At 44.3% G+C, this 21,212-nt stretch overlaps 1 protein-coding gene across 1 annotated transcript in view; it reads right to left on the bottom strand.

Annotated features, from left to right (window-relative positions):
- LOC115465137 (cGMP-dependent protein kinase 1-like) overlaps positions 1 to 21,212 on the bottom strand; it is a 128,884-nt gene that overhangs the window by 13,362 nt on the left and 94,310 nt on the right. The window contains exons 15-17 of the mRNA XM_030195537.1: positions 15,672 to 15,761; positions 14,410 to 14,551; positions 7,628 to 7,791 (exon numbers count right to left, since the gene is read on the bottom strand). Of these exons, the coding sequence (XP_030051397.1) occupies positions 7,628 to 7,791; positions 14,410 to 14,551; positions 15,672 to 15,761 (396 nt within the window). The remainder of the gene's footprint in view (positions 1 to 7,627; positions 7,792 to 14,409; positions 14,552 to 15,671; positions 15,762 to 21,212) is intronic.

Raw genomic sequence — 21,212 nt, 5'->3', positions numbered from 1 at the left:
CTCCTTATTCCCGTCAGCCGGTTCAGGCTCGACCCCAGCCCGCTCGCTCTCGTCAGCAGCGAGCACCGAAGCAGGCCCCTGCAGCTCCCCAGCAAAAACCAGGGACGGGTTTTTGACTGGCTCCGGCAGAGCATAGCCGAAACCAAAGTACCTGTGCCGGACGATCTGCTGGTCGGGGGGAGGTTAAAATTTTTTCACCAAAGGTGGCCTCTCTTAACCTCCGATCGGTGGGTTCTCCAAATAGTCCGGTGCGGGTACGCTCTCAATTTGATTTCCGAACCTCCAAATTGCCCACCAGGAGCTCAGTCTTTCAGCTCCTACCACAAGCAGGTACTTGCAGAGGAACTCTCCGCCCTTCTCAGCGCCAATGCGGTCGAGCCCGTTCCACCAGGGCAAGAAGGGCTGGGATTCTATTCCAGGTACTTCCTTGTGGAAAAGAAAACAGGGGGGATGCGTCCCATCCTAGACCTAAGGGCCCTGAACAAATTCCTGGTACGAGAAAAGTTCAGGATGCTTTCCCTGGGCACCCTTCTTCCCATGATTCAGGAAAATGATTGGCTATGCTCTCTGGACTTGAAGGACGCTTACACCCACATATCGATACTTCCAGCTCATAGGAAGTATCTTCGATTTCGGCTGGGATCACAGCACTTTCAGTACTGTGTTTTGCCTTTTGGCTTGGCATCTGCACCCAGGGTATTCACAAAGTGCCTGGCAGTTGTGGCAGCTCGCTACGCAGACTGGGAGTGCATGTGTTCCCTTATCTGGACGATTGGCTGGTGAAGAACACCTCCCCGCAAGAAACTTTGCAGTCCATGCGGATGACTATTCAGGTGCTAGAGATGTTGGGGTTTGTCATCAATTATCCCAAGTCCCATCTCGTCCCAGCTCAGAAATTGGAATTCATAGGAGCTCTGTTGTGCACAAAGACAGCTTGCGCTTATCTCCCAGGTCCCAGAGCGGACAGACTTCTGTCTCTGGTTTCCACAGTGCAAGCGTCTCAGCAGATCACAGCTCGGCAGATGTTGAGATTGCTTGGCCACATGGCCTCCACAGTTCATGTGACACCCATGGCACGTTTACACTTGAGATCTGCTCAATGGCCCCTAGCTTCTCAGTGGTTTCAGGCCACGGGGAATCTAGAGGATGTAGTCCGGCTGTCCATCAATTTTCGCAATTCCCTCAATTGGTGGACCATTCGATCCAATCTGGTCTTGGGACGCCCATTCCAAATTCCTCAGCCACAAAAAGTGCTGACGACGGATGCATCCCTCCTCGGGTGGGGAGCGCATGTAGATGGGCTTTACACTCAAGGAGCTTGGTCTCTTCAGGAGAGGCATCTCCAGATCAATCTCCTGGAATTGCGAGCGATCTGGAACGCTCTGAAGGCCTTCAGAGATCGGCTAGCCAACAAAATTGTTCTCATTCAGACAGACAATCAGGTGGCGATGTTTACACCAACAAGCAAGGGGGTACCGGATCTCGTCCTCTGTGTCAGGAGGCCGTACAGATGTGGCTATGGGCCTATCAAAACGGAATGTTTCTCCAAGCCACTTATCTAGCCGGTGTAAACAACGGTCTGGCCAACAGGCTGAGCAGAGTTATGCGGCCTCACGAGTGGTCCTTGAACATGACTATTGCCAAAAAGATCTTTCGAGTTTGGGGAACTCCATCGATAGATCTTTTTGCTTCCCAGGACACTCACAAGGTTCCTCAATTCTGTTCGAGGCTTCAGGCCCACGGCAGACTAGCGTCGGATGCCTTCCTCCTTTTTTGGGGGACAGGACTCCTATATGCGTATCCTCCCATCCCTTTAGTGGGGAAGACTCTCCTGAAACTCAAGCAAGACCAGGGAACCATGATTCTAATAGCGCCCTTTTGGCCCCGTCAGATATGGTTTCCCCTTCTTCTGGAACTTTCTTCAGAAGAGCCATGGAGATTGGACTGTTTTCCGACCCTCATTACTCAGAACGAGGGGGCGCTTCTACATCCCAACCTCCGGTCTCTAGCTCTCACGGCCTGGATGTTGCGAGCGTAGAGGTTGCCTCCTTTGGTCTCTCTGAGGGTGTCTCCAGAGTCCTGTTTGCTTCCAGAAAAGATTCCACACATAAGTGTTACTCTTTTAAATGGAGGAGGTTTGCCATCTGGTGTGACAGCAACGGTCTAGATCCTTTCTCTTGTCCTGCACAGACCTTGCTTGAGTACCTTCTGCATTTATCCGAGTCTGGTCTTAAGACCAACTCGGTCAAGGTTCATCTTAGCGCAATCAGTGCTTATCATTCACATATTGATGGCTTGCCTATCTCTGGACAGCCTTTAGTCATGTGTTTCATGAGAGGTTTGTTTTTGTCAAAGCCCCCTGTCAAACCTCCTCCAGTGCCATGGGATCTCAATGTCGTTCTCACCCAGCTGATGACAACTCCTTTCGAGCCACTGGATTCCTGTCATCTGAAGTACTTGACCTTGAAGGTCATTTTCTTGGTGGCTGTTACTTCAGCTCGTAGGGTCAGTGAGCTTCAAGCCCTGGTAGTTCATGCACCATTCCTTGTCTTTCATCATGACAGAGTAGTTCTCCGCACGCACCCAAAGTTTCTACCGAAGGTAGTGTCGGAGTTCCATCTGAACCAGTCAATTGTCTTGCCAACATTTTTTCCCCCTCCTCACATGAGCCCGGGCGAAAGCAAGCTGCACACTTTGGACTGTAAAAGAGCACTGGCCTGTTACGTGGAGCGGACACGCCCCTTCAGACAGTCCGCCCATCTGTTTATTTCTTTTAATCCCAATAAGAGGGGAGTTGCTGTCGGAAAACGCACCATTTCTAATTGGCTAGCAGATTGCATTTCCTTCTCTTACGCCCAAGCTGGGCTGACTTTGGAGGGCCATGTCACGGCTCATAATGTTAGAGCCATGGCGGCGTCACTGGCTCATTTAAAGTCAGCCACCATAGAAGAGATTTGCAAAGCTGCGACGTGGTCTTCAATCCACACATTCACATCACATTACTGCCTTCAGCAGCATAGCCGACGCGACAGTCGGTTTGGGCAGTCGGTGCTGCAGAGTCTGTTTGGGGTTTAGAATCCAACTCCACCCCCCTAGGCCCATTTTATTCTGTTCCAGGCTGCACTCTCAGTTAGTTGAGTTTGGTTTCAGGTCAATTTTGTTTTTTGTCCTCGCCGTTGCGGGACCCAATTGACCATTCTTTGTTATGTTGAGTGAGCCTGGGGGCTAGGGATACCCCATCAGTGAGAATATTGGCCTGCTTGTCTTTGGAGAAAGAGTAGTTACTTACCTGTAACAGGTGTTCTCCGAAGACAGCAGGCAATATATTCTCACAACCCTCCCACCTCCCCTTTGGAGTTGTATTCCTCTAATTCTTGTAATTAACTGAGGAATGTGCCCGCGCGACGGGCGGGAAAGTGGACACGCGCATGCGCACTGCATCCGCCCGCGCGACAGGGGACATTTTTGATTTTGTCATGGACTTTGCTAGAAAGTCCTCCGGGCCGACGTGACATCACCCATCAGTGAGAATATATTGCCTGCTGTCTTCGGAGAACACCTGTTACAGGTAAGTAACTACTCTCTATATGCATCACATCACTTCCTGTTTCCACTACTAGTCCACATCTTGGATGGAGTCATATGACAGGACGTGACATTTAAAAACCCCAACACCGCCCCTATAGCATTGGCAGAATTTAGTTGCGCATGCACACCTTAACCTTTTTTTCTCACAGGAAAGAAAAATAGGCATTTGTTTTTTCTTTCAAAAAAAAAAAAAAAAGGACACAGAAAAAATAAGCATTTGTTTTTATTTTTCTTTCAAAAAGGACACCTTTTTAAGCTGGATCGTCTGCTTTTTTAAGAACGGCAGAGCTATTTGCTTTTTTGTCCAGCAAACTTCTCTATCTGTGCTTTTGTAACAAAGAATCTATACGGACTATATCCTGGGTCCTGATTTATTTGTGGAGGATCATTGTCTGATCCCTACTTTTTTTGGGGGAAGGGGTAATTCTAAAGTGCCTAATACAGGTGTTGGTTATAGTGCATGTGGCCAAAAATGGACTTACTTTCAAGGTGTGAGCATTTACTACAGTCCTACAGCTGGTGTAAATGCCTGTGCCTAGTTGTGAGTTGGAAAGTGGATAAAGCTGTCTTGAAGTAATTTTGTAGTGACTTTTCGTTACTATTGTGATAATATTTAATTTTTGCAAGGAGCGCTCTGGTGTGTTACGGTGTTAAACAACTGGTTTATAGGTGTGGGGTTTTTAAAATAATTTTAGTTGCATTGTGTTGTTTTGGTGTTTCTATGTTTTTATTATATTGCAAGGTATTTTGTGTATTATGCAATAATGCATGTTTCTTTGTCCCCGACAGAAGTTGGAGATAACGTAGGCTATAAGAGTTTGAAAATTAATTTATTAATTCAAATGTATATTATTCCATAATTTACCCATATACTTGTGCATTTTGCCTATGCTCTGCCCAAACTGCATCCATGGACCCACTTACCAGCAAAGTATGCACCGTCAGATCATGGCACACACTTTGCCGTTTCAGTATTCTATAAGGTCATTTATACTTAAATGACTGAAATATCACCATTTATGTGAGTTGTTGTTGCTTACAAGCTCCTTATAGAATTACCCTTTACCACCTACCCTGAGGTCATCTGAGATGATTATTCCTAGATCTTGTTCCCAAATGAATGCATCCCACTAAATGCATTGTTTTGCACTTTTTACACTGATGCTCATTTTCAAAACCCTGGACCATTCAGTTTTTTTCAAATCCTCTTCTCTGTTGCCTAACCATCCTCTGTGGACTCTATTACAGATTTTTATATAATTCACAAACAAGCATATGTTTCCAAAACTTGCTCAGCTGCGTTAGGCGCTAATGTGTTCCTAATGCAGCTTAAAATGGCATGCCACGGGACTTGTTTAGACATTCTAAGGTAACTGCCGTGTATTTTATTTGTTAGGGCTCCTTAAATATTTAGCTCATGCAAAATCAAGTTAGGGGGTCATTTAGCATGGCATCCTATGGTAAGTGTGCATGCTAACCATGCACTAAAATGTATTTTTACTCACACATTCAGGTACTTTGGATATGTTTCTGCCCCAGGAGGGCTCACAATCTAAGTTTGTACCTGAGGCAATGGAGGGTTAAGTGACTTGCCAAAGATCACAAGGAACAGCAGTGGGATTTGAACTGGCCACCTCTAGATTGCAAGTCTGGTGCTCTAAGCACTAGACCACTCCTCATGATATGAGGGGCATGTCATGGGGTAAAGAGAGGGTGTTCCTGCACTACACAGTTAGCACAGTTACATTACTGTGCACTAACTGGTTAATGCAGGAATACCATGTGAGCCCTTATCGCTTACGAAATGGGTGACAGTAAGTGCTCACACAGTAATTTTTATAAATGGCCATGCACTGATGGCAACATTAACACATGAAATAAAAATGTAATGGCTCTCAAATGGTCTACTTCCTCAATAGAAACCAACTCAACAAATAGTAGACAGTTGAGAAATTTTTGAAAAATGACTAAAAAAAAAGATACCATTAAAAAGATATGAACATAGTCATAGGAAGGAGGAGGGGGGGGGGGGGGGTTGTCGATGATTACAACAGTCTCCAGTGGGTTTTACCTATTTACCCGGTGTTAATGACTAAGGTTCTAAGACCCTGTGACAAATGAGACTTTCCCCCCCTATATAATAGTTTTGAAGTGAACATTAACACATGGCCATTAATACATAAAATAGGCCATTTTACATCTGCGGTAAAATGGCTGTAGCGCGCAGGAAAGACCTAAGGCCACTTTTTGCTGCAGCTTAGTAAAAGGACCCCTAAGATATTGAGATGAATCAGTCCTGCCTGAGGTGCCACCACTGGTCACTTTATCTTTTCCAAAGTGAACTTCAATAACTACCACTCTCTGTCTTTTGTCCTACCCCAAACCATCCACTGCCAGTTTGCTTACCAGTCTTCTCTTAAGAAAGAGTATAAACAACCTCACTGAAGTCCAGACGGGCAACATGTGCTCATACGCTGCTGCTCCTCCCACCTCATTCAAGAACACACTCAATCATGGCTGAGAGGATGTTTTCTTTGTGAGACTATGCTGTCTGGTGCCTTGTAACCTGCTTGTTTCAAGATGCTCTATTTTCCTTTTCTTTTTTCAATATTGTTTCCATTACTCCCCTCCTCTCTGTTCTTTGTGCAGTTGAGTTACATCTGCTTCCTGGGAACCTCCTCCACTCATAGACATCAACACTTCAAAATGATTGGGGGTGTCAAATACAATACACAGTGAAGGACCTTGCTCAATATTAGGGATGTTCAGCACCCATCTTCCCCATGTGAAGAACCAGGGCCACCAAAAGACCAAGATGGACCCAGGGAAAACAATCTTGAGGGCAACCCCCCCCCCCCCCACCACCAGGCCCCCCCGCAGGCCTCCCACCCCCTGGCTCCCCACCTGGTAGTAGCTTACTGCTTACACGGTCTGTCTCATGCTCCTGTATGCTGGGTTATCACGTTAACTCTGCTCTGCCGACCACAATTCCTTTTCCTGCCATGTCCCCTCCCGCCTATGTGGAAATAGTAAGTACTTCGCAAAGGAGGCAGGATGTGGCCGGCAGAGCAGAGTTAACGTGATAACCCAGCACACAGGAGCAGGAGACCAATCCAGATGTCTGCCTGTGCCTGCCACAGGAAGCCTGAAGAAAGTGACTTTTCTATTCCTAGTGCTGGGCACTCCTTGGAGGCCAGGTCCAGGAGAATCTTGCTCCCCTCACCCTCTTAGTGGCCCTGTCAAGGACAGGTTGGGTAGAACTATGAATGCTGCAATCAACACCTTCATCTGTTGTCCAGTTTGCAATGCAGACAAAGAGATGCATCCATAGCAGCAGATGGGTGTGTAAGTGTGATGAAGACATGCAGATGTATTATCTCAATGACCTTAGACACCATTATGGTTACCTCACAGGCCAAAATTCTAGAGAGTACATAATCTCTATATATAAACGGCACCTCCAACGTTCCAATGAAGCCTCAAGCTGGAAACTTGAGGCGCCAGAGATATCCGGTTTGGCTGGCCTGCAGTGTAGCTCCGCCCTCGCGTCAAAACACCATGACGTCGAGGGCGGCCCGGGGAAGGCACAAGGGAGGCACGAGTTCAACAAAAGCCACGCAGGGGCAGGAGTACATAAATATGCCTGCCGTTCCGCCACCCTCGATGAAAACCTTGCTACCGCCCGTTTCACACGCTCCCCTTCGCATCAGGTACGCGGAAGGCAGCTGAAACTTGCAACGAAGTGAAGGAGAGAGGGACAGGGGTGTGTGGAACTCGGAAGGGAGGGACGGAAGGGGGGTCTGGGACTCGGGAGGGAGGGGGGGTAATACCTTGCTAGCACCCGTTTCATTTGTTTCCGAAACGGGCATTTCTTACTAGTGTAATGAATAAAGCTTTGCAAACTGCAATAAATTCATAATCCAATAATCAGGTCAATCCTGGTAGGAGGTATGTGGACTTCTCGGTGGTCCAGTTAAAGTAGGAAAAGGTAAAGATGGCAGTCTGATGAAAGTAAAAAGTATTACAATAATGTGCTCACCGTCCCACCAGTAGTTCAAAGATCAAAATTCCTAGCATCCAGAAATCCACAGCAAAGTCATGGCCCTCATTGAGCAGGATTTCAGGTGCCAGGTACTCTGGAGTGCCACAGAATGAGTACGTCTTCTCTCCTTTCAGCAACAATTTTGCAAAACCAAAATCTACCTATAGGTACACAAATTACAACCAAATTACACCCACATACACAAAATTAATAAGCAACATCTACCCATACATCTAAAAGTCAATGAGTGAAATTCCCCTTGTGAAGTAATTGTCAATGTTTACTGTAATGTGCTGAGGACAATACGGATCGTATGGGATATAAATGTTTTAAAGAAAAAGGAAAAAGTTGCAGAAGAGATAATTCTAGAAGGGGCCCTTTTCCTAAGCAGTGGTAGGACTAACGAGCGGATAGCGAGCGTCAAATCGGCACTTCCACCGGGGTAGTGTGGGCGCCCGGCAGTAATTCCGAAATTGGCAAGTGCTGTTTCCCATGGAAGAAAATAATTTTCTGTTTTCTACTGAGGGGGGTGTTCTTGGCGGTAATCAGTAGTGTAGCCACTTGGCGCATGCTGTATGATTACCACGTGAGTAGCGGTGAGCCCTTACCACTAGGTCAATGGGTGGTGGTAAGGGCGCAGGCAGTAAATAGCTGTGCGCTAAATTTCATTTTAGAGCATGAGCATTTACTGGCCCCATTTTAAAAAGCCTTTTTTCCACAGCCACAGTAAAAAATGGCCCAGTGTGCGCCAAAAACACATACCCACACTACCACAGGCCACTTTTTACTGTGGCTTAGTAATAGGACTCCTAACATACAGTGGCGTTCCTAGGGGGGCTGACACCCGGGGCGGATCGCCGATGCGCCCCGCCCCCCGGGTGCAGCGCCCCCCGGATGCAGCGCGACCCCCCCTGGCAAAAGGACACCCCCCCGCGAAAGAACCCCCTGCCCGGGTGCACGCCGCTAGGGGGGTGCCACGTGCGCCTGTCCATCGTTCATTCCATGCTCCCTCTGCCCCGGAACAGGAAGTAACCTGTTCCAGGGCAGAGGGAGCATGAAACGAACGACAGACAGGCGCGCGGCACCCCCCCCCAGCGGCGTGCACCCGGGGCGGACTGCCCCCACCGCCCCCCCCCTAGGAACGCCACTGCTAACATAGATGCTGACATTCACATGCTGATTTTGCACGTAAAGATTCAGAATAATGGCATTTACATGTGTATGTGTGCACAAAGGCACTTAAATGTGAAAATTCTACCTAAGCACCATCTTGTAAATACCCACCTAACTTACATATTCTGTGGGGTCAATATTCTGCTGGCAGAACTCAGCATTTTGCTCACCACTGCTGCCGTTACCCCCAGAAATTCAATGCCAGGTCATGTCTATGTTACTATGTTACTATGTCTGGGCTTCAGCATTGAATTTACAGTTTTGCGGAGCCAGCTAAGCCATAGCTGGTTAAGTGTGATATTCAGCACTCAACCAGCTATGGGGCATCACATACAGATAGGACTGACTCTTATGCTGGTTGAGTGCTGAATATTTGCACTAAACAGGCCAAGTGTTGAATCTACCCCAGGAAAACCCCTCAAAATAGCCAGTTTCACGTTGGGCACTAATCGGACATTTTTAGCAGCATTAACCACTTAAGTGTCAACTGTAAATGACCTGGTAGCCCTGAACAAATTGATTTAACTGTCCAGAAGCTGTTTCTGTCCAATTAAATCACTTTGAATTTCGACCAATGTACACAAGGGCAGAGCTTGAACTCGACTTCCACTTACACGTCTACGTTATAGATTACTGTAAGTTACACATATATCTGCAGCATTTAGGTGCTAACACATACACCAGCTTTATGGCTGGCTTAAGTGTTAATGCCTAAATTTTAAGTGGGTATATTACCAGTTAGTTACCATTCTACAAAGAAAATAGGCTCCTACCAACCCTGTTCCCTCTAAGCTAAGCAGCGGTCTTCCAGCTGCATTGCTGCCAGTAGGGGGCAGTACTTCAGTACTGTGTTTTCAAGCACTAGGAACTGGTGGGTTCCTTGGATTCCTGTAGAGTTTACCTGTCCCTCACTACTGAAAAGTGAAACAGCACCCCCCCCCCCCCCCCCACACACACACACACACACACACTGGCAGGACTACAGCTTAGAGGGAACAGTGCCTACCAGGTGGTGCCTTGTTAAGAAATACTCTCGCAGGGGGGTAGTTATTAAGGTGTGTTATGGCCATAACACACATTATTTGCCCCTTAATGTGCTTTAATCGGCAATAACATGTATTATATTTCTGTAATGCATGTTAATATCAGTTTCCTCCTGGTACACAGTAATGAGATGCAAAGCATAGAAATACATGCAAAACACCTCATTGCTATGTAAATCGAATAACGTAGCTTGTAGTCAACAAGGGGATATGGTCCTATGTAGTAATGATTTCTTTATTGCTGCTATGGATTATGGGGGAGTTGGGTTTGGGATTATTGGGAGGGAGGGAGGATGTGGGGATAAAATATGCTTCAAATGTATGTACATGTTTATTATTATATGAGAATTCTGCTTTTTGACTGTTTGGATTAAGGCGCTTATCAAGTTGAATAATAAGCATAAATCTGTTAAAGGATTTGGAATGCACAGGAAAAGGAGCCATCGCAGACATTACATTACATTTCTCCATTCCACCTACAACAGTGGCATAAATTCCATCCAAACAGCCTCCTGAGTGCAGGGATGCAGGCTGGGGGGGGGGGCAATGGACCACTGTCCTACAACTGTTGAGCAGCAGTGGTAGTTCTCAAAGAATGTAATGTAATGTCAAATAATTCAAATTTCCCTGCTGAACTTGCTAGCAAACAAACTACACAAAAGCAATGCAAAAACCAAAACACACAAAAAGCACCATTCAAAAAATTTTTTTTAATGCCATTTGGCTTTTTTCTCCACTTGTCAGTGTCAGGAAATATGCCTGTAATAGTATCAGCTGTACTCCCTGTTGTTAAGACTTTGTCCCAGAGGGGGTGTTTAGCTGTGAGGCTATACTCCCTGTTTTTTATTTTTGTGTTCTGGTTTTTGCATTGCTTTTGTGTAGTGGTCACATGTTTGCCAGCAAGTTGAGTAGGGAATTTTGAATTATTTGGTAGTTTGCACTTTCCCTCTGTGGATTATTTTATGTAATGTAATACAGTAGTGGTTCCCAAACCTGGTCCTGGACGGCATCCCAGCTAGTCAGATTTTCAGGATACCCACAATGAATATTCATGAGTGAGATTTGCATGTACTGCCTCCACTGCATGCAAATCTCTCTCATGAACATTCATTGTAGATATCCTGAAATCTGACTGGTTGGGGTGCCTCCAGGTAGGAAAGAAATCCGTCAAAAGATGGAGAACTCAAAACACCCCACGGACAACAACACAATGAGAAAAAAGTGGGAGGACGACCAAGGATTCCAAAGGCTGAGAAGATGTATAATAATAAAGATATTTATTAAGGTATAAAGACTCGACACAACGTTGGGTTTCGGCCGTTAGGCCTGCATCAGGAGTCTTGTTGTCAAATACCTTGGGAGCTATTGATGAAGACAATCCTCAAGACAAAGCCAATTGCGGTAATCTACTACAAGCGTGTAGTCCATCGAGACCACCAAGAACGCTTACCTCCACAACGATCTTTTTAAAGACCCTCTTTGTCTTGAGGATTGTCTTCATCAATAGCTCCCAAGGTATTTGACAACAAGACTCCTGATGCAGGCCTAACGGCCAAAACACAACGTTATGTCTGGTCTTTATACCTTAATAAATATCTTTATTATTATACATCTTCTCAGCCTTTGGAATCCTTGGTCATCCTCCCACCTTTTTTCTCATTGGGGTGCCTCCAGGACCAGGTTTGGGAACCATTTCACCTACTCCCAATAACATTCAAAGTGGATAACAAATTCAAAAAACAAACAAAACCAGGGGCCTCAAACGCTACAGTGTTAAATGAATTTGCAAAAGTGCTTTCAACATCAAAAATAACATAATTACACTATCTTTCATGAAAGATAAGGAAACGTCTCTTTTGCATAAAAGTTTATTGAAATTTGCCATTAATGCAAAAGATTTTGAAAATGAAAATAAGAAAAAGTCTTCCTGGACTCATTTTCACAAAATAAAACTACACCTCTGGTTGTATAATTATTTTTATCAGCACTAATAACAAAATAAGAGGAACTTTGTACTGCAGTTGCTGCTATATAAGCACCTAACATTTAGGTGCCCGCAGTTAAACCAGCCACAGAGCTGGCATAAGTGAGAGTACCTAAAGGCAGCAGGGACACGCAGTATTTATAGTACTCTGTAAGTTACATGCTTAAGTGGGAGCCCCGCCCATGTCCCAACCATGCTCTGCCCTGTGTACGCCCCCTTGCAAACATTCACCATGCAAGTTAAGCAGTTGTTTGCAGAACAGAGCCTCAGTGCCCAGCTAGCATTTACACAGATTTATTTATTTATTTATTTGTGACATTTATAACCCAATAAACAGTATAGGATACATAACAAAGAACAATGCATAAGAAAGTAATTTGTTCTAAGAATCCAATTTAACAATACAGTATCATATGCACATAAGTGCTAGTATTCCAGACATTTACACACATAGGCACTGTTCCCTCTAAGCTGAACGGGTGTCTTCCAACTACATTGCTGCCAGTTGGGGATAGTGCTTTAATATTGTGTTTTCAATTGCTAGGGACAGGCAGGTTCTCTAAAATTCTGCAGAGCTGGCCTGTCCCTCACTATTGAAAATATGATAGTGAAACAGCGCCCCCCCCCCCCCCCCCCCCCACTGTCAGGAGTGCTGGTGGAGGACTCCCGCACAGCTTAAAGGGAACAGTGCATATGGGGTAATTCTCTAGAGCAGAGGTTCCCAAACCTGGTCCTGGAGGTACCCCAGTCAGTCAGGTTTTCAGGATATCCACAATGAATGATCACGAGAGAGAGATTTGCATGCAGTGGAGGCAGTGCATGCAGATCTTCTCATGGATATTCATTGTGGGTATCCTGAAACCCTGACTGACTGGGACGCCTCCAGGACCAGGTTTGGGAACCACTGCTCTACAGGATGATGCAAATTAACCCCCCCGGATTCTATATATGGTGCCCAAATTTGGGTATGCTGCTGAGATACACCTGCAACTTAATTGATTAACAAGCCATCAACTGTCACTAACAACCAATAATTGATGTTTACTGGCGGCAACTAGGATTTGTGCGCACAACTGGCTGTGCACTATTCTATAAAGCTGGGTGCCCAAATCCCATAGTGCGTAACCTAACAGGGGGCGAGGCCATGGGAGGGACAAGGATGGGTCAGGAGCATTCTGAGAAATCGTATGCATTGATACAGAGTAATAGTTCAGAGTGTATAATTGTCATTATAGAAATACTAGCGTACGTCTGCAGTTACACACCTAAATAGCTGGTTTAAATGCTCGTGCATAGCTGCTATCAATTAAGTGTTCTAGAACCTACTAGGCATGCTCCTGATCCACCACGCCCCTCCCAAGTCCCACCCCCTTTGCAGTTGCCCACTAGGGATTTTGTGCACTCAGAGGTCCTTTTACTAATCTGCAGTGAAAGGGGCCTGCGCAGTGGCGTAGCCAAGGGTGGGCTTGGGTGGGCCCAGGCCCACCCACTTTGGGTTCAGGCCCACCCAGTAGCAGCATACCTATGATGTGGCTGGCAGGGATCCCCAAGCCCCACCAGCCGAAAACTCCCAACGTGTCCCTCCTGCATACCTTGTAAGTAGCAGATCTTCACCTGCAGTGAGCAGTGACATACATACTGCTTGCACCAGCCCCACAGCCTTCCCTCTGATGTATTTCTGCCTAGGCGGAAACAGGAAGTTGCATCAGAGGGAAGGGTATGGGGCCAACATGAGCAGTGTGTATTAGTTGCTGCTCGCTGCTGTTGAAAATCTGCTATTTAAAAGGTATACAGGAGAGGGAGGATGTTTGAGAGACCATATAACATGCAGGTGAGAGAAGGAGAGACCAAATCACCTGTGGGATGGGGCGAGGTTCTTCTGCCCACCCATCTTGAGCCCAGGCCCACCCAAAATTGGGTGTCTGGCTACGCCCCTGGGCCTGCGCAAGCATCAGCACATGTTTTTGACATGCACCGATGCCCCCTTTTACCACAGCGTGTAAAAGTCTGTCTTTTTTCTCGACAAAAAAATGGCCGTGCGGTAAGTGAACCACTTACCTCATGGCCATTTCGCGGGGAAGCACTTACCGCCACCCACTGAGGTGGTGGTAAGGGATCCAGCGCTAACCCGGCAGTAACTGGGCAGCGGAGAAGCACCGGCACTACAAAATAGAAAATAATTTTTGTGCACAGACTGGGGGTGGAAACTACTGCTGAGTTCCTGCGGTACTTCCAGACTGGCGTGCGGCAAGCCCATTTCTGCGTGCCAACCCTTTAGTAAAAGGGCTCCTCAATTTGTAGAATACCGACTAAGGGCAGTTACACCTATAATTGCAAATTAGTGCCAATTCTAGCCAATTATTGGTTGTTACAACCATTAGCTGCTAATTTAACAATTAAGTTATGTGCATAACTTGCATTATTCTATAACTTGCACATACAACTTTGCACGCTAAACATCAAATTGTGCATGAAAGTTTATAGAATTAGGAGGATAATGCATACTAATACGGCCACCTAGATTATACAATTGCCTTTACACTGTTTTGTTTGTTATCACTATAGATATGTGTGTATACCAGTTTGACATATCCATGCTTGTCCATCATGAGATTCTCAGGCTTCAAATCCCGATAGACAATTCTATTACTGTGCAAATACTCCAGTGCCTCCACCACACAGGCAGTACAGAAGATGGTCACTTCCTCCGTAAAGTACTTCCTGAAAATAATAAGATAGGAAGCATTCAAGTTTTTACAACCCAGGACATGTAGCTACACAGCCTATTACTGTAAAGGAAGACCAATGGTCCATGAGCCCTAATCTGTTCTGATTTCCTAGTAGCTAGTATTACAGGGCAATCTAGGGAACAGCAAAGGTCACTATGGAGCTTTGTATCAATCAACAGTAAAGGCAGAATCAGGCGTTAATTTCTCTATTGAATGGGCATACCTTCATTGAATCAAAAAAACAAGGAGTGGGAACTAGATGAGGCTCTTCAAAAACACTCAGGATGTCAAAGTGAAATTATAGGTGTTTATTTAAGCTGACTCAACATGGTACCATGTTTCGGCACTGAGTGCCTGCCTCAGGAGTCTTGATGCGTATACTTGATAATCACATTTGTCCTTGGTGATGCGTCTTGTGAAACAAACATGAGCTGGTCTTTAAAAAGACCGTTGCTGAAAGAAACAATTGTTGAGTAGCATGTAAATTGCCGCAATGGTGCTAAAGTTTTTTTCGGCAATGGTCTTTTTAAAGACCAGCTCATGTTTGTTTCACAAGACGCATCACCAAGGACAAATGTGATTATCAAGTATACGTATCAAGACTCCTGATACAGACATGCATGTGCCGAAACATGGTACCGTGTCGAGTCAGCTTAAATAAACACCTATAATTTCACTTCAGCGTACTGAGTCTGTTTTTGAAGAGCCCGATCCAGTTCCCACTTCTTGATTTTTGATTCTATCCACCCCGTGGGACCTCTGCATTCTTTCCACTTTTTGTAGTATTTTCCGTACCTTCAGTGACTCATAATAGTTTTAAAGGGCCGTGATTTGACACTCACTTTGCTATGATACACTGGGTAATGCGTGGAACATGGTCAGCATCTGCGGATTTGAGTCCCTGGCAGGTGAAGTCATACAAGGACATTACTTCCGTTGACTTCAACTATCCTTTCCTTGTGGGAATGAGGCATCACCTGGAAACAACTTTGCATCTCTCTGCTGCTCTCTGTGGTTGTAGGTGCTACTTTTGTCCTGCTTGCCCTCTACAGCCTAGTTAGGAGTTCAATCAGGCTCTTACAGCACCAAGCAGGGGAAACATTTCTACTTACGCCTCTCGCAGCTTTGTCCACAGCTCTCCTCCTTCACAGAACTCAAGTGCCATATACACATATCTGCTATCTCTGAATGTTTCATACAGTCTAGAGGAGAGGAGGGGGAGAAATGAGACAGCAAAACAAATGAGGAGTGGGGGAGGTGGAAGAAAAGGACATGTGAAAGAGAAAGAAAAAACACCATCACACACAATCACATAGGTGTCTTGTGAAACTGTTCACACCCTTGCACATTTCTTACATACTTCTATCTAAAATGCACCATTCACAGTGTATTAAAGAAGCAGGAGTTTTGCTGTTCTACACAACATACTCTATACATAGTAACATAGTAGATGACAACAGAGAACGACCTGTACGGTCCATCCAGTCTGCCCAACAAGATAAACTCATATGTGCTACTTTATGTGTATATCTGACTTTGATTTGTATTTGCCATTTTCAGGGCACAGACCGTAGTAGTCTGTCCAGCACTAGCCCCACCTCCCAACCACAAGCCCCACCTCCTAACACCGGTTCTGCCACCCAATCTCCGCTAAGCTTCTGAGGATCCATTCCTTCTGAACAGGATTCCTTTATGTTTATCCCACGCATTTTTGAATTCCGTTACCGTTTTCATCTCCACCACCTCCCGCACAGAAATATTAAAAAAAATAAGAATCAGAAAAAAAGTAGTTTTTTTCATTTAAAATAATTTCTTTTTATTAATGTTATAAACATAAGAACAATGCAGCTAAAATACATAATCAAATGATATTATAGAAAAAATGTACACGGTGGAAGCCTTGAGACTTTTGAAACAATAATAGGTATAAGTTGACTTTTCACAGAGGAGTGGTGCAATTTTTATTGAGAATGTGCAATTGCTGGAACACATTTGGGGCTTCTTTTACAAAGCCGTGCTAGCGATTCCTGTGTGGCAAATGAGAGGAAGCCTATAGGAATTGAATGGGCTTCCTCTCATTTGCCACGCAGGAATTGCTAACGTGGTTTTGTAAAAGAAACCCTTGATTGCTTAGTGTGCCTTAAAGAATTTAGTGCAAGTAAAATTGATTTAATGTGCATTAAACCTATGAATATGCTTTAAAGCTTTAAAACTTTTATTAAACCAAATGTGTGAAACACACTGAAAAAAACCCACCCAAAAATCATGAAAATTTCCAAAAATTCCAAAAACCACTTTTGCCTATGCATCTCATTAGTTTTTGCCCATTCTTCTTAGCAGAATAGCTTGAGCTCTGTCAGGTTGGGTAAGTCTTCAAGTCTTGCCATATACTTTCTATTGGCTTCAGATCTGACCTTTGTCTGGGCTCCTCAATGTTTGTTCTCGTTGAGCCCCTCACTGTTGTTTTTGTTTTGTGCGTAGGATAATTGTCTTTTTAAAAGGAGGATCTTCTCCCAGCACTGCGTCTCTAGTAAACTGGAAGAGGTTTTCAAGCATCTGCCTGGACTTTACATCATCCATCTTTGCCTTAGTCTTCACAAGCCTCCTTATCCATCCTGCTGCAAAACATCCCCACAATGTAATGCTGCCACTATGCTTTACCATAGACCTGGTATTAGCAGGATGACATGTGTTTGTTTTTTGCCACATACAATATAGGGGTAAATAGCCAGCAGTGGTTGGCATTTTTTTTTTTGGGCCACTGCTGGCACTAGGATATTCAATCAAACCAAAAATAGAGATAACATACTTCAAGTATAGAAAATGCTAAAAATATGCTAAGGGTCCTGTTTACATGCATTAGTGTTTTTAGCGTGCCTACACTTAGCATGTGTCCTAACCATGTAGGCGCCTATAAGGATATTGTAGGCACATACATGGTTAACACGCATACATGGTTAACATGCATTAAAAATGTTAACGCGCCTATAACGCTGCTTAGTAAACAGGGACCTAAGTTTGTTAATAAAAACACAGTCACTCATAGTTTCTATAAATACTGAGAAACCTCAAACTTACAAGTAGGGGAATTCATACTGAATACTTAACTCGCTACAATAACAGGAGCCAATGCTATCATTGATTTCAATTCTAAGGGGAAAAAAAGAATCAATGGAAAAAAACCTCCTAACAAGAGAAAAACAATCAATTCTAAAAAATCCCCCAGTTATAAAATAACCCAGAATCCCAGAGTGAATATACTTTAAAACATCCAACAAAAGTTCTAACACCCAAAAATTAAAAATAAAAAAATCTAAAATCAGCAGTCCTGCCAAAGTAAAAGAAAATGCTACTTAGCTGAAAAAGGAAAACCTGGAAATCTTCTTCTCACATCAGGCTCCATGTAGACTACTCTCTAATCCGTCTTATATACAGCTCCATTCACATTTTCAATTTAAAAAAAAAAGTAGTACACTGCCAAACTGATTCAGTACAGGAGAGGAATTGAATCAGGTTGACAGTGCACTGCAATATTCACCACTTAACCACACAAGGTGACTTGCACAAAGATAGGACTGTGTTTTATATGGCCCTATTAATGTGGGTTTTCTTAGGTGGTTAAGCAGTGAATATCGACACTTAACCACATCAGTGCTGACTCTACCCCTCGACTAGCCACAAAATTGCCGGTTTCAGCTTAGACACTAACACGGATATTCAGTGGCACCAACAGATTAAGGGCCTCTTTTACAAAGTCGCGCTACTGATTCCCGGTGTGGCAAATGAGAGGAAGCCCATTCAATTCCTACGGGCTTCCTCTCATTTGCCGCAGGGGAATCTCTAGCGCGGCTTTGTAAAAGAAGCCCTAAATTTTCTGAATATCCATGGTTAGCCCCAGACAAGCAATTAAAACAGCCAGGAGCCTCTCCTGGCCTTAAGCCACTTGGCGTATCGACCCCATATGGGCCGATATTCAGACCACAGGAGTTAGCCTGGCTAACTCACGCAGTCACCGCTCAACCTGAATATTCAATGCTAGGCCGTTTCTGGTGACCAGCATTGAATATCTGGTTTATTTTTGGCCAGTTAGAAGATAACTGGTTATGTTGATATTCAGACTTAGCCGGTTATCTTCTAACTGGCCAAAGATATCCCACATATTGACACAACCAAACATATCCGATAAAGTGGGGCTGAAAATCGGCAGATAAACGGTTATGTTGACTGATATAACCAGCTATCTGCTAGCTACTAACCGGTGATATTCAACGGGAGATTATGGGGCATTTAACTGGCCAGGTGCCGATCCTAGCCAGTTAAATGCTTTTGAATATTAGCTGGATAGTTTTAGCACTGAAAACAAAATGTTCTCCTGTGGTCTCATTAAACCACAAAGACTTCATTTGTTGTTATACAAAACATTTATGTCTCTTGCCAGTTAATGGCGACTCAAATTAATCGGAGTTCTGGAGACTGTACCTTCAACAAAATATAAACAGGTTGAAGTCCGACCACAAGGCGGCTACTAAAATGGTCTTTGTTTTTTGTCATAATGCTGTGGAAGATACTTCATCCCTTCTTTGACAAGTGAACACCATCTCTGCTCGTCAGCTCTTGGAAAATCTTCCCATGGTCCAGGCAGTCCAAACACTCTCAATAACACCATCTGCACAGCCATGCATTCATCTCCATGATGTGAGCCTCTCTGCTTTGGCCTTTACCTTTGAAAGAGATGAGCAATGAGAATACCACCTGTTCACCTATCTTCTTCACCCTCTTTCCCAGAGCCATGAAGACATTTTGGAGGGATATCTAGAAGTGTCATTCATGCCAACATAGCAGATAATGGTCAGTAGGCTTGATGAGTCTCAACAAACTCTCCATAACATCTTGGATCTTGGCACCAGCAGACAGCACACCTCCCAGGACATCATATCTGGTTGGCAGATGGATGCCTCTGCACCCCTCAGAAGGGAATTATCAACTAGGATCACCCTTCGTTTCCCAGTAGTCACTGATCTGAAAACTTTGGGAGTTTTGAGCTCTGGGAAGTTTCCCCCTCCTCCACTTTGAGCACTGCATAACGGTTGTTCGGTTCAAGGGGATGTGGAGTCGGGGTGTTGATTCTGCAGGGTCTAGTGATCTGTGTCCAGTTATCCTCTTTCAGTACAGCTTCTTCCAAAGCAGGACTTTTGGGTGCTGCCATTTAGGTATCTATACACATCTAAAACTCCTGCTTCATACTTGCAGATCCTTTGTTTTTCCACTGCAAATTCTCTCCCACCTCAGACCCTTACAGAGGACTCCCTGTGAGGCTGTCTCAGGCTATACTGTGGGCACTCACTCCCTGTGAGGCTGTCTCAGGGCATATTGGGCATTATACAGAGCAATCATTTTCATTTGCTTGTGCTTATACCCCACATTTTCAAAAACATGTTTGGTTCAATGTGGCTTACATCATAACTGAATAACAGCGTCAACGAGTGTACCTTACATTATAACAAATAGACTTACAGTTAACAATAGATAGCAGTAACCAGCAGTACAACAATGAACAGCAGTAAGCGATTGTATGTGTGAAATATATAGAAACAACTGAGCAAGTTAAGAGCTGCTAGTCTAAGCAACATATGTTAATGTTTAATGTATGAGCCTTGTATTCTGGTTCGGTGATGTAAGGAGAGGCCTGACCTAGCGATCGGGTGTGGGTACAGTTCCAGGTAGTCTAGTGATGAGGATAAGGAGGAATGCGTTGAGCGCATCGACATAATTATCCTGCATCAATGAGAACTTTCTTGAACAGGTATGATTTTAACAGTGATTCTTCTAATGTCTGATGGTAGGGTGTTCCATAGTTTGGTTGAAAGATAAGAGAAACATGTGGCCTATATAGATTTGTAACGTATTCCTTTGTGGTGTGCGTGGTGGGGTGTCAGAAAGATACGAGTGCCCACTAAGGCAGTTTTATTACACAAATACATACACAGAAAAACATACACAACAATCAATTTATATAATACAGTGGTTTGTCATAATAAAACAGTGCTTTGCAAAGGTAGATAGCTGTCCATTTTCAGTTTGTCATATATGCTTTCACCATGTGTTCAATGCCCAAAATGTTTTGTTTCTGTAAAATATTTTTGTATTATTTTATGGTTTGGCTCTTCCACCACTAACCCCCTATGCACTGTCAATCAATTGTGCAACGCGGGAAAGTCTATCTTCAAGGAAGAGACACCGAAGCTCTGTTTACTTTCTCAAGCAGTGCTATGCTGGATTGGATTCTTTACAAAATGCTTGGGGAGGTAAGCATGGGTTTTTTCGGAGGGGGGTTACAGTTAATAGCTATTGAATATAAAGATTTGCTTCTTCTCAATGTCATTTTAATTTTGTTTTTTTGTATACATTATACATTGATTTTTGTGATTAGGTTCCCCTTCTTGTTTGTTGATGAAAGCATATTGGGCGTCACTCCTCAGGATGATTCAGTAAGGTACATAAGTATTGCCATACTGGGACAGATCGAAAGTCCATCAAGCCCAGCATCCTGTTTCCAACAGTGGCCAATCCAGGTCACAAGTACCTGGCAAGATCCCAAAAAAGTACAATACATTTTATGTTGCTTATCCTAGAAATAAGCAGTGGATTTTCCC

The sequence above is a fragment of the Microcaecilia unicolor genome, chromosome 3 (genome assembly GCF_901765095.1).
Source record: "Microcaecilia unicolor chromosome 3, aMicUni1.1, whole genome shotgun sequence".
In the NCBI taxonomy this organism is placed as follows: Eukaryota; Metazoa; Chordata; class Amphibia; order Gymnophiona; family Siphonopidae; genus Microcaecilia; species Microcaecilia unicolor.
Note: the sequence above shows the minus strand (reverse complement) of the source record. Positions and strands in the feature narration are given on the sequence as shown.